This window comes from Ochlerotatus camptorhynchus, unplaced genomic scaffold (assembly GCF_037179485.1).
Source record: "Ochlerotatus camptorhynchus isolate MF236.1 unplaced genomic scaffold, CSIRO-AGI_Acam_v1.1 ptg000443l, whole genome shotgun sequence".
Classification (NCBI taxonomy): Eukaryota; Metazoa; Arthropoda; class Insecta; order Diptera; family Culicidae; genus Ochlerotatus; species Ochlerotatus camptorhynchus.
Window position 1 is genome coordinate 4,467,073 of NW_027040929.1, and position 12,403 is coordinate 4,479,475.

The 12,403-nt window shown below is 38.2% G+C and overlaps 1 protein-coding gene across 3 annotated transcripts; it reads left to right on the forward strand.

The window, feature by feature from the left end:
* The first annotated feature begins 1,980 nt into the window (after nucleotides 1-1,980).
* Nucleotides 1,981-11,456, forward strand: LOC135711865 (MAPK regulated corepressor interacting protein 2). 3 transcript variants are annotated; one of them, XM_065234839.1, is made up of 5 exons: nucleotides 1,982-2,204; nucleotides 2,401-2,488; nucleotides 3,895-4,031; nucleotides 10,530-10,583; nucleotides 10,653-11,456. In XM_065234839.1, the coding sequence occupies exons 1-5, from the start codon at nucleotides 2,153-2,155 to the stop codon at nucleotides 10,835-10,837; spliced, it is 516 nt and encodes a 171-aa protein (XP_065090911.1). In that variant the 5' UTR covers nucleotides 1,982-2,152; the 3' UTR covers nucleotides 10,838-11,456. The 3 variants fall into 3 exon arrangements, with proteins under 3 accessions (XP_065090908.1, XP_065090911.1, XP_065090909.1); XM_065234837.1 differs by having other exon boundaries at nucleotides 1,985-2,204; nucleotides 10,530-10,589; XM_065234836.1 differs by having other exon boundaries at nucleotides 1,981-2,204; nucleotides 10,530-11,456.
* Nucleotides 11,457-12,403: the final 947 nt, after the last annotated feature.

Here is a 12,403-nt window from a genome sequence, read left to right on the forward strand (position 1 = left end):
TTGAAACATAAAACCAGTAATTTTTGCTTTCTATGAGTCACAATCAGCGATTTTCTGATCGCTGAGTGAGTGAGTGAGTGAGTGAGTGAATTTGTGAAAAATCGCTGATTGTGACTCTCATGAAGTGAAATAAACAGGTTTAATATGTCAAACACATTCTTTGCAACCTCTTCTTGTATCCTACCAATTCAAAATTTGATCATGGCATCTAATTATTTCATAATTTAGAAAAACATTGTTTTAGCTGAAATGAGTATTTGTAACCTTGATACTAGCTCGTGGCTTATGCCAGATAAAGCTTAAAATTAAACGAGGGGAGATTACGATTAAACTTCCGATTCGTATCTTCCTCAAAGTTAAACCGATTTGTACCTTCCATAAAAGTTGTCCTAGCTCGCTGTTCTAACATCTATATGCAATCTTCACACTGCCGTACTCTAACGGAACTATCAACTCTATGCTTTCATCTACTCCATCTATCGTATAAAAATTACCACTACAGTCTGTTATTTGAAATAAGCATCTTGAACTATGTAAATCGTTGACTTCACGTAGAAGTAATACTAAAACATATAGTCTAAGTTAAAAACATTGTTTTATGGATTTGGAATGAACATTTTCTTTATAATTTATTTTCGATACAGTCCTTAGTTAATAATATTGTTTTTTTTTTTCGGAGATACGATTATCGGCCAACAATCGGCGCCTTTGTGTCAGAGTAGGCAACTAATGTATTCTATACACATTTCGAGGGATGCTTCAAAGCTACAACAGAGATTTGAATCAAAACTTGTCTAAACAATTGGGATCTTTAATTTTGAAAAAATATATCGTTTTTTATAGGGGAAATGGCGCTAATATTGGCCTAATCTATTCGATAAAAATCTGATATTTATCAATTTTATCTAGATGAACGCGTCATTGGAACGGTACTAATAGATATTTTGGGTGGCTTTTGAAAATTGAGTCGATTGCTGAATTTATGTATGGACCCAAATTAGTGGCATTTACGCCGACATTGCATCCATTTCCCCTATATATTCTGAAAGAGCTTTGTTTTCTGAGCACAACGATATTTTTTTTTCGAACTCACACACTTTCATCTCGATTTTTAAATCAAGATTTAAACGAAAAAAAAACTTCACTGTTTGACACTAAACCAATAAACTGACAGCTTGCTCCCATACAAAATGACACTGAGGGGCGCTAATAAGGTGATTTTTGCAAATGTAATCGTACTTATTTAAAATAGTTCCAGTGTACCAAAATTGATGATATTTTGGGTTTGGGTTCCATTTTTAATGCAGATTACGAATATGCATTTACCTCAATACCCTTAAAGAATCCTAATAAACAAATACCATAAACGAACTGTGTCCCGGGTGGGTAAACTATCCCACAAATGGTTTGGATGATACCCCGAACACGTCGTTAAGCTCTCTTTTATGGTTATTTTTATTAGGGAAGCCAATTATTTTCGTGTTTCCCTGATTGTAATTAGTGTAATTAAATTATACTTTTCATGTGTAATAATCGCAACTCACTCACTCCTCGACTGTTGCCTTTTCTGATAATAGGTTTTGTGTCGAGCAGGAAGTTTCCGACCCCTGCGTGATTATGCAAAATCGAATAGTGAACTATATTGTTATTTTAGTATATTTGGCACGTAGTCTACTTTCAGGTGTAAGTGAATTTGCATAGTAAATGATGGGTCGTTAAATTTTCCAACTGAAGAAGCCTACCGCAGCAATGAGAATATATTTCGCCATATGACGAAATATAATCACAGTTTTGCGTGTACGGTTTGTTTTGATTCAGAATTCACCACGAATGAAACCACCATCTTCACCGCATGAATCGCAGTACCATATCATGTTCATCAACATGCTTTCCACTCCGGCGTCGCGTTTCTAGGGAGAGAGCACAAGAGCGGGTGAGAATTTGAATTCATTGTCCCAATGCTTGCGGAGTGTTTCGGTTCTCGGTAGTAGATCACAGCACGGTAGTCGCACTCCTGAGCTGGTTGATTAAGTTTCGATTTGCCTTTCCTGATACATACAAGCGGAGACTCTGATATATGACGATTAGTCTGTCGGTCGCTTCCGTGGATTGACATAGTTCCCTGTAGTTGACCGATTCCTCCGCGAAGAGCATGTATACCGTGTCCAAAGGACCCAGCAAGCTGGTGGCAAAAACGCGACGAGGTAATAACGCGGCCTATTTGGTTTATAAACGCGAGGGACGAGGGCATCATCTGACGGACATAGAGCAAAATGTTGTGCAATCGATTTTTCTCGTGACCGGAAGAATTCGAACTGTGATGTGATTTTTTTTTGTTTATTTGTTTGTTTGAGGAAGTGAACTAATTTCGGGATTTGTCCTTTTGATTGTCCTACACAGGTATTCCACAGAATTATGAAAAATTCGAGCTGATGCGTGATTTGGGCAAGAAGAGTAACGGTGACTGTGATATGGCCAGTGAAGTGAGGTGAGTCGCTGATGGGTAGAAGAGTTTACATAACAACTTTCTAACCTTAAAACGTGCTTATGGATGCAGTTCTAATTTGGTGTGTTGCCGAGGGAGGGGATATGCAGCAATGCGATGATATGCCGTGGAGGGGAGGGGTTAAATGAAAGTATGTTCTTGATAGTGCACGAGACGATATTTTGGCTCATGTTGTCAGTGTTATGCAATGTGTGCGGAAAATGGTGAGAGCGGTGGTGACTAACGGAGCGTGGCGGATGAACTGCTAGCCGAGTCGAGACGGCTGAAGAGTTCAATATACTGCGTGCCTCCCGCAAGCCGGCTCGTTTCGTAATCAATGGAGAGTAGGATGAGCTTGTGATTTACTCAAGCTCAAATAGACCCATAGATAGTGTTTAATGTAGGGATACAGGTTGACTCAGATGGGGTTTTCATCTTGCACCAAGGTGCTAAATCAATTATCACGAGCAGGTCAAGCCGTGGTAAAATTTCCATCGCTTAGCATTTGACGTGACTTGGTTTGGTGAGAAGGTTTGCACCGATAACACTATCTAGACTATTCACTTTGCTAAGGCGTGTATTGCTGATTGGCGTCCGCGATTTGCAAGCTGAACTACTGATGGGAAATGACAGAAATGTTTTCAAGATCATGCGCTAGGTTAGGGGTTGTGCTTGTTGTTTGTCTACATTGTATAGTTCAGCTGATTGTTTTCGCATCACGTTTTCTACCGGTAAACAATCAATGTTGATGATTGATCAACATCATTGTTTAGATTAGACCCAGTTTCAATAAAATAGGATTTTGCTTTCTAGAAAAATCACATCACCAGCATTGGTCTTGATCTTCGCCTAAAGTCGTTCGTATAACAACGAAATAGAATGTAACACGATCTATTTTGGACATTTCTATTTCTTTGACGAGTTGTTGACTTGGTAACTTATGTGCTTTCCGATTGCTTCAAGAGTCATGTTGCTGTAAAAAGAAACTTCAATCTATAGGTATAGGGACAGTAGCGTGGGGGATGCCTCGATCACGTGTGCGTACATATATGTTTGGGTCTGTGTGTTTGTAAGATGAGATAAGAGATAATTTACATAACTAGCTTGCCTTGTCTTGCCCTTTTTCTGCTACGGATGTTGTGGCACTTGGTTTGACTAGAACACGGTTAGAAAATGATTGATGTGCTTATTTTAAACTGTCTTCGAACAGGAAGTCTGCTGTCTTAAGCTATACCGTTTCTAAGTTTATACTGATGTTTCGTTATTCTGCTAATGTTAGTATAAAATTTTGTTTTGTTTTTATTACTTTCTTATTTTTAGCCGACGGCTAGTTCATCGCATATGCTAACAATTGAGTGTGATAGAAAGTGATAATAATTGCTGTTATCTTATTCCTTCATTTTATCCAGCATACCCCGGCCGGTGTTTCAGACTACGAAGAAGTCGTCGGCACAGTATTTGCGAGCACAGCAGCACCAGCAGCAGCAATCAGAGCCTGAGAACCTGAGTCCACAGCATGAAGAGCTGATAAAATATATCAATGACTGTGAGTATTCATAGATGTGCTACTGACTGATCTCCTTGTGTCGAATGATTGTGATGAGTATATTACTGTTCTGTTTGTTTACTGCCGTGTCTTACAATGGCGGACGACGGTGTCCTTCCTGATATTCAAAGTGAAACTCTTGCACTTCGCTATACACACTTGTTCGTTCGTTGGCTGTTTATTGTTTTTGATTGAACTGCTGCCGCTTCTCAGAGAAAGTGAATATGCGATTCTTACAGACATGCGTCATTGTCGTGGTTCATCATGAAAAGGAAGATGGGTGGACTTTAACATTGCATTGACTTTCACGTATCATTGTAAATTTGGAACAGCATTTCAATGATGCAATGGGAGGGAAATTGACTAACAAGTTGTGAAAAAGCTATGAGATTTTTTTTTATTTTCACAGAATAAGAACCTTTTTTGATAAAATAAAATGGACTACGTACTGGCTTTTATGTTAAAAGAACTGGTCTACCAAATATTTTATCTGTTATCGCTTCTACAATATTTGGAAAAAAATGTTGAAATATCCATGGAAAGCTTTTGACTACCCGTCAAACCTTCTACCCACAGTCTGGGAATTTTATGAACAGCACTTTTCAAGCAACAAACACGTTCTACAACAGTTTATATAACCTTTGTATGACTGGTTTTGGTTGTATAGCAGTTTACTCAACCTAATTCTATGAATTTGTGTTACTTGGGTTAAATATTGATCATTCATTTATGAAGAGAGCTCCAAGAGAATACCCTAATGATTATAAGGTAATAAGTAAATAGAGAATTTTGTGGATTGAACAAAAAAAAAGATTGCTGAATAATAAAGTAATGCTAATGAGCATTAGTTTCCAGGGAATACTCATGATATTTTTTTTTTTACAAATTTTTAGAAAATTTCAAGGAACATCAGAAAGGATTCTAAGAAATTATCAAGATATTTCAAGGAGAATTCTGAGGATATATTCAAAGAAATTCTGAGTAGCCCTTCAGGGAAATTATGAAGAGCATTCCAAACGAGTTCCGATTAATTATCCAAGGTAATAGAGTTTTCAGGATAGTTTCATGAAAATTTCGAATCGATTGCTTGGAAATTCCAAGATTTCATCAGATAAATTTTGAGAAGAAATGTAAATTTGAATCCTCGTACAAGAAAGTTTTAGACTTGATACCCCCGGCAATTTGACCGTTTTTAATATGAACACTTTTTAGTTTGAACCCCGTTAATCTGCACGCCGTGCAAATTAAAAACTGCTCACACGTCATTTAGCACATGGGATGAAAAAAAAAAACGAAATGGAACGCAGAATCAAAACAAAACAGCAAATCTAGATAGAGCTGGAATTAAGGCGAAAAAGCTTTTGTAAACAATGACTTCTATCGATGATTTCTAGGAACTCAAGGCACGCCCACGCAGACCAACATATCCATCGGATAGGGGAAGTCTTTCCCCACCTGATGAGGATGTTGTTTTGCGTGTGTGAGCCTTGAATTTCTAGGAATCATCGATAGAAGTCATTGTTAACAAAAGCTGTTAGGCCCTAATTCCAGCTCTATCTAGAAATAAAGGGTGAACACGAAATTATTGCGACACCGAAAATGTCATGCCAATTTAGGATAGTTTTATACATATATTTACTTCAAAAATCAAAAGAAAAGTTAATCGATGGAGCCTTGAGTGTAAAATTGAACACATTTAGGCTTGATGCCCTCCATCAAAGTCTTTACAGTGTCATCCGGTACCAGTTTCTCAGTTTTTTGTTTTCCATTTTCTTAACATGTCCTTCTCGTCTTTGACTGTCTTCTTGCTCTTCCGAAGTTTCCGCTTCATTATTGCCCAGCTCCACCGGGCGCAGCTCCGGACAGTTTGGCGGATTCATGTCCTTTGGAACAAAATGGACAGAATTGGCCTCATACCACTCCAGGACACTTTTAGAATAGTGGCATGATGCCAAATCTGGCCAAAATAGCGGAGCTTCGTCGTGCTGCTGCTAGAACGGCAAAAGGCGTTTCTCGAGGCACTCAGATTTGTAGATCTCGCGATTTACTGTGCCCTTTGTCACGAAAGGCTCACTCCTCAGTTCGCAAGAGCAGATGGCCTGCCAAATGAGATATTTGGAGGTGAACTTCGACATTTTCTTCTTCTTAAATTTGTCGTCCACATCGAACTTGCTCTTGCCGGTGAAAAACTCCAACCCCGGAATTTGCTTAAAATCGGCTTTTATATACGTTTCGTCGTCCATCACACAGCAGCCATATTTTGTCAGCATCTTCTCGTAGAGCTTCCGTGCCCGAGTTTTAGCCGTCGTTTGTTGCCGCTCATCGCGGTTTGGGAAGTTCTGTACCTTGTATGTATGTAGTCCAGCTCTCTTCTTTGCATTCTGGAAGTAGCTCTGCGACATGCCGATCTTTTTAGCCAAATCACGGCTTGAGACGTTGGGATTTGCTTTAATCATCCGCTTCACCTTTCCCTCCGTCTTTTTGTTCTCCGGTCCCGGTTTTCTTTCAGCTCCTTTGCCGTGGTTCAACGTCAACCGCTCCTGGAACCGCTTCAACACTCTGGAGACGGTTGAATGGTGAATGTTCAACATTTTTCCCAACTGCCGGTGCGACAGGTCAGGAAATTCCAGGTGTTTGGAAAGAATTTGTTCTCTCAACTCGCGTTGGTTCATCTCCATTTTCGTTGAATCGAAAAACACGACTTCGAGTTTGAAAGCATGTACACAATACACATCAATGAGAAAGTGTGCAAAATTTGGTTGATTTTTACCCAATGGTAAAAAAGTTATGCTGTTAATTTCGTGTTCGCCCTTTAAGGCTTCCAGAAACTCGCTTTTGCCGGTGGTGTAGTGGTAAGCGTGACTGCTTTCTCACCCCAATCGGTCTGGGTTCAATCCCAGCCGAGATTGGTGGGATTTTCCTGAGGCATTAAAAATCTCTGGTCACGTCTTCCTTCGGAAGGGAAGTTAAGGCGTTGGTCCCGGCCTATGTGTGTTTGAATGGGTGCGATATCCTACGCAGGTGTGGAAGCTGCCTTCCTGCACATTCAATTGCCGTCAATGGATGGCAATCGATGTCCGTCGGTGATTGGCACTAGATTGCGGAACAGAGACCGACGTTAAATAAAAGAAAGAAGAAGAAGAAGAAACTCGCTTTTCTGATGGTCATAGTGTTACTGTTACTAGAGTTTCAAATTAGAAATGAACCCCGTTAAAATGCATGAAGGATTGTTCAGGTCGTCACGGTATTAGAACACTTTCCAGATGTTTAACTTGAAAAAACGAGTTGTGGCTTACGATATCTTGGATCGGAAACACTTATCTATAGAAGGCAATTTGCGCTGGCTCTCAGTCGAACAGATTTCGTCGGTCTAACGTTTTTTCGCGATGTGCTTTGCGAGGTCCACCTGGAGCTAGGTTGCATTTTCTGAAAACTCTGGATGCATCATGCCCTGAAGCAAAGCTCAGAGCAATTAATTTTCCACTACCGTTGACCCCTGGTCATCTGAACACTTTTTAGTTTGAACGCCACTAATATGCATGCCGAGCAAATTAAACATTTATCAAACGTCATTTGGCAGATGGAATGGAGAAAAACGAAATTAATCATTTTGTCAAGCTTCTGCATTCATATTCCATCAGATGTCACTGCTGTTGTTTGCGGTGACATCAATCGGAAACTACACACAATCTGTTTTCCATTAATTGTTTACAGAGGACACTGCAGTGCAAAACATGTCTGGTACCTCTATATATGCATTTAGAATAATATTCGAAGTCCCTCCTGTTTTATACATTTATACATTCAACTATGTTAAACTAAATGCATATATTGGCACCTCTATATTTTGTAGTGACAGGTACTCTATTTTGTAATCTGTGAAAGGGCAATCACAAATCAAGTGTCATCAAAATACATGACATGTTAAGAGATTGAGGTCGTGAGAGAGAATTTTCTCTCTCAAATTTGAATTTTGGCTCTCTGGGAAGTGGTAGTAAAGTAGGTAAAACTATATGGAGAAAATCATTTTTATTTAATTGTAACTTGTTTAACAATAATTTCCGGGGAAAATTAAACGACAATGTCCTTGACTAATTTTTTTAGGTTCACTTATTTTGGCCTGAATATGCACCGAAAGCGAGTTATTCCCACTTCTCTCAATTTCTATATGGGGATTTTTATCAATTTCTACCAGAGGAACAGCACCATTTCTGTGGAAAATGGCCGGACGATATGATTAATTGAACGATGCAAACTGGAACGACGAATCAAAACAAAACAGCAAATAAGGCTGCACCTTTTCTGATGGTCATAGGGTTACTATTTAGAAGTTTAAACTAAAAATGAACCCCGATAATATGCACGAAGTGTCGTTCATATTGACGTGGGTACACGGTATACTGATGAAAAGGTAGTGGAGTTTGCTTGCTTGGCGATAATGTTCAAACCACAGACAAACAGACATAACTCTCGGGATTTGTTCATCGAACAAGCATTTAACCAACAATTTAAAAGTATCGTAGTTGGTAGTACCAACAATCAATACGAAACTAACGATTTTAAATTGGCTCACTACTTGACTAGCCTATTGGTCCCAAGCAAATCGACTAACGTACCCCATTCTAGTATAAATTCCAGTACTACACTATGTTTGTTGTGATTCGCTATGAAAGTTTGACAGATAAAATGAGGGGTTAGTGGATTTTCCTATGTTTCGAGGGGTGAATCGATTAGCTTGGGACCGAAGATAGTACCAGAGCTGAGCCAAAAAGTTGAGCTCATTTCTTCGGGACCTTCTGGTCTTAGAGTTACCTCTATGGTAGTACCGCCACCTGTGGTGCACATAGTCAATTCCCTTGCGTTTGACGTTTAAACACTACCGTCATCTGTTCAGCGTAGTGCCCACCACAGTGTACTCAACACATGGCGGTAATGTTTCAGCGACGATGAGAAATATTCAATGTGTTATGTCTGTTTGTCTGTGTTCAAACCATGAGAGTGCACGGTCTACAACCGGTCGTTCCAGCATTTTCTATGACGGGATAAAAAACAAGTGTTTGTTCTGTAAGATGCAGGGGCACCGATTTAATTCTTGCTCCAAGGGGAAGGCCGGAAGCAACTTGACAATCCAAAGCAAGACAAAGAAAAGCATCAATTAAGAGCCAAATACTTAAATATCTCATAATGTCGTGGTTAATTTTTTTTAAAAAGCTGTTAAATAACTTTTATTTTTAAAAAGCTGATAAATATAAAAACTTTTGAAAAATTTAAAACTTAAAAATAACATAAAAAGGCATAGCTAAAAAACTTGACTTGAACTGTTTAGTTGTTATTCTACGATTTTTGTCAAATGTCCAAGGTTTCAAATATTCAAAAAAATTAGCGTTTTTCATGAGTTTTTTTTTTAAATTATTAACATTGAACAAGGGCATTTTGAGATATCTATGTTTTAACTTTAATTTTGATTTTTTTTACCAATAATTATAAATTCTTTAAATTTGTCGAACCTCTTAACGGAATCCCTTTATGAAGTGCTTTGAGTGGGTTGGTTTATTTCCTTTAAATTCCGTTATAATTGCTTATCTTTTGACAGATACGCGTATTTTGTCTGCTACGTGCAGACTTCATCAGTGCCAAGTACTCAGTGTGTGGTGTTTTTGAGTACTTGGCACTGATGAAGTCTGCAAGTAGTAGACGAAAAACGCGTATCTGTCAAAAGATAAGCAATCATAACGGAATTTAAAGGAAATCCCACTCAAAGCTCTTGATAATTATAAACAAAAAAAGTGTACCGTGTATATTTTTCCCATAATGACTTTATTTCTTTCTACAACTTTGTTTCAGACGTCATTTCGATCAGAAGGAACGTTTTTGTAATAAAATTTATTGGAAAATATCATAGACGGCATTTAAAAAAAATACAAAATCTAAAATGTCCGCATTTTAGCAAACATGTGAATGATTGGCCATAACCAACAATTATGCAAAGTTCTATGCAAATCGAAGATGATCTAGTCTGAACGATTCGTCATGTGGCGTGGAATTGCTCCAAATGGATAGTTCGAAGCCCAATACTTTCATAAATTATACTTATATAGATTGCCAAACATGTTAATTTTTTAAGAAACTTTTCAAATTATAAACTGAATGATGTTTGGTTCTTTGACTGCAAATATGAATCCCAAATAAACAAAAAGGAAACCGTCCTCGAATGACCTTCTCGTTTTGCTTCAAGAAACGTGATCATTTGAAGATCATCTCCTCTCTGGCTTATTACATCCTCACTTCTTCCGCTTTTTTTTTCTTCAAATGGTACCGATAGACGTGAGCAAAAAGTGTTTACCAAACTGCGACACGCTGACGACAACAAAGTAAATCATGGGTGCTAATTTTAAATTGCGACATTTTGTTTTCACTTGTTTTGTTTTTCGCTGTGATTGTGTATCGAATGTGTGACGGAGTAACGCTGTAACCAAATTTTTTATTATTTTTTTTCAGCGTGGAACATGGCGGTTGCGCCAAACCCCTACGACGTGCCGGGTTCACCTGACAGTATGAGTAATTTGAATACCGACATTCATCAGATTCTGCCGATATTGATCGTTTTCTATTATTTTTCAGGTTCCAACACCTCCCTCTCTTCGTCCTGCAGTACCAGCTCGGTATCGTCGAGCGGCTCGAATAGCAGTACGACCACCCTGTACTATAACGACCCGCCCAGTCCGGTTTTGGTCGACTTCAAACCGTTTGATCTGGAGTCCTGGTGGGGGAGGAGAATATTCAACAATATTACCAAAAATCTGTGAAAGTCTGAGTCGATAAGTAAGAAGAAGACAACACAACAAATCACATAAAACCCACAGTTTTACACAACAACAAAACAATACTTAAACTATCGCGAAACTAATCAACTATAGGCAACATTACAAAAATCTGTGAAAACCAAATATTCGAAAATTATTAGTACCTTCGGACAGCTGGAGTAGAGAGCCATAAGCGCATCAGATAACGAAAATCAAATGGTGCATATTATCAGTTCGGAATCAGTATGCTAGCAGCACATAGAAAGAGAGAAGACGAGAGTGAGAGAGCGGAAGGCTAGGCGATAACACAGAATAGAGACAAACAAGACAGGACAAGGAGGGGTCGCAAGTGTGAATGTGTTTCTGTGATTAGCATTAGCGAGCATTTAGGAATGTTACTAGGAGTGAACGCGAACGTTGGTTGGTTGGTCGGTTGTCTGGTAAAGATACTGCTGGATTAGTTTCCTATACTTTTTATTATTTTTGCAAATCATCAAAAATGTTCCTAAGTTTTCTTGCCAATAGTGAAATTTTCTAGTGCACGGTAGCATCAGTCCACGTGTTAGGTTATTTGGATTCCGGCCTAGACTTTCACGTATAGTTTGTATTGTATTTAATTTAGTAAGCGAAAATATCAGTTCACAGCTGACGATCATTCGTTCTCCCAGAATTGGTCAGATGTTTCTCACATTGGATAGGGGAATGAGTAAGTCATGGACAGTGCAGGAGTTTGTCTTATGTAGAACAGAAGAGCTTTGGCGAAGGAAGGGCGTGCTTATATGTACAGGAAACACTTGGAAATGTTCTGATCATGTGCTGAACTAGTAGGATGCATGGAAACGATTGCAGCTGTTTGCGTAAAGTGATTAAACTGACATAGTTTTAGCAGTTAGATATGTTATGGAACATAAGAAATTGAGATAAAGAAAAAAAAAAATCTAGTAAACAAGTTTGATATAAAACAATGTCAACAACTTAAGCCTAAATCGAGTTGGTTGAAAGAAACGCCCTACGTATCACGATTTGTGAATGACTTTGTCAATAACTATTTGTTTTAATTTATTGCGCTTGGGCACCGATGAATCAGTTTTTATTTTTTTCCTTCCAAAATCTTATGATGTATTTTTAAATATAACTTCAGAATGTTGAATACTTAGTATGTGTCCGTTATAATGTTAGGTTAAATTTCTGGATTTCGTAGAATCATCCAAATTTTCTTCATAGTTCTTTTCCGATTTCCCGTAAAATAAACTTGAGTTTTTCTACGGTATTCCCTAGAAATTTTCTTCATATTAATCAAATGCAAATTTTTGGAATTCACACCAAAGTTCTTGCAAAATCTAGCTTAAATTTCTTGGTAAACCTTTAAAAATTAATTTATATTTTCTTTGTAACTCTTCATGAAACTTGATCCATAGCATTTCTTCTTGGAATTTTAGATTTCCCATCGAATTATCTTTGAATACACCAAGGATTTCCCTTGAAGCTATTATCAGAGTTACCTTGAAATTATCCCAAGAATTTCGTTGAACCTATTTTCATGATGATGGTCTCACGGCTTACCCCTAC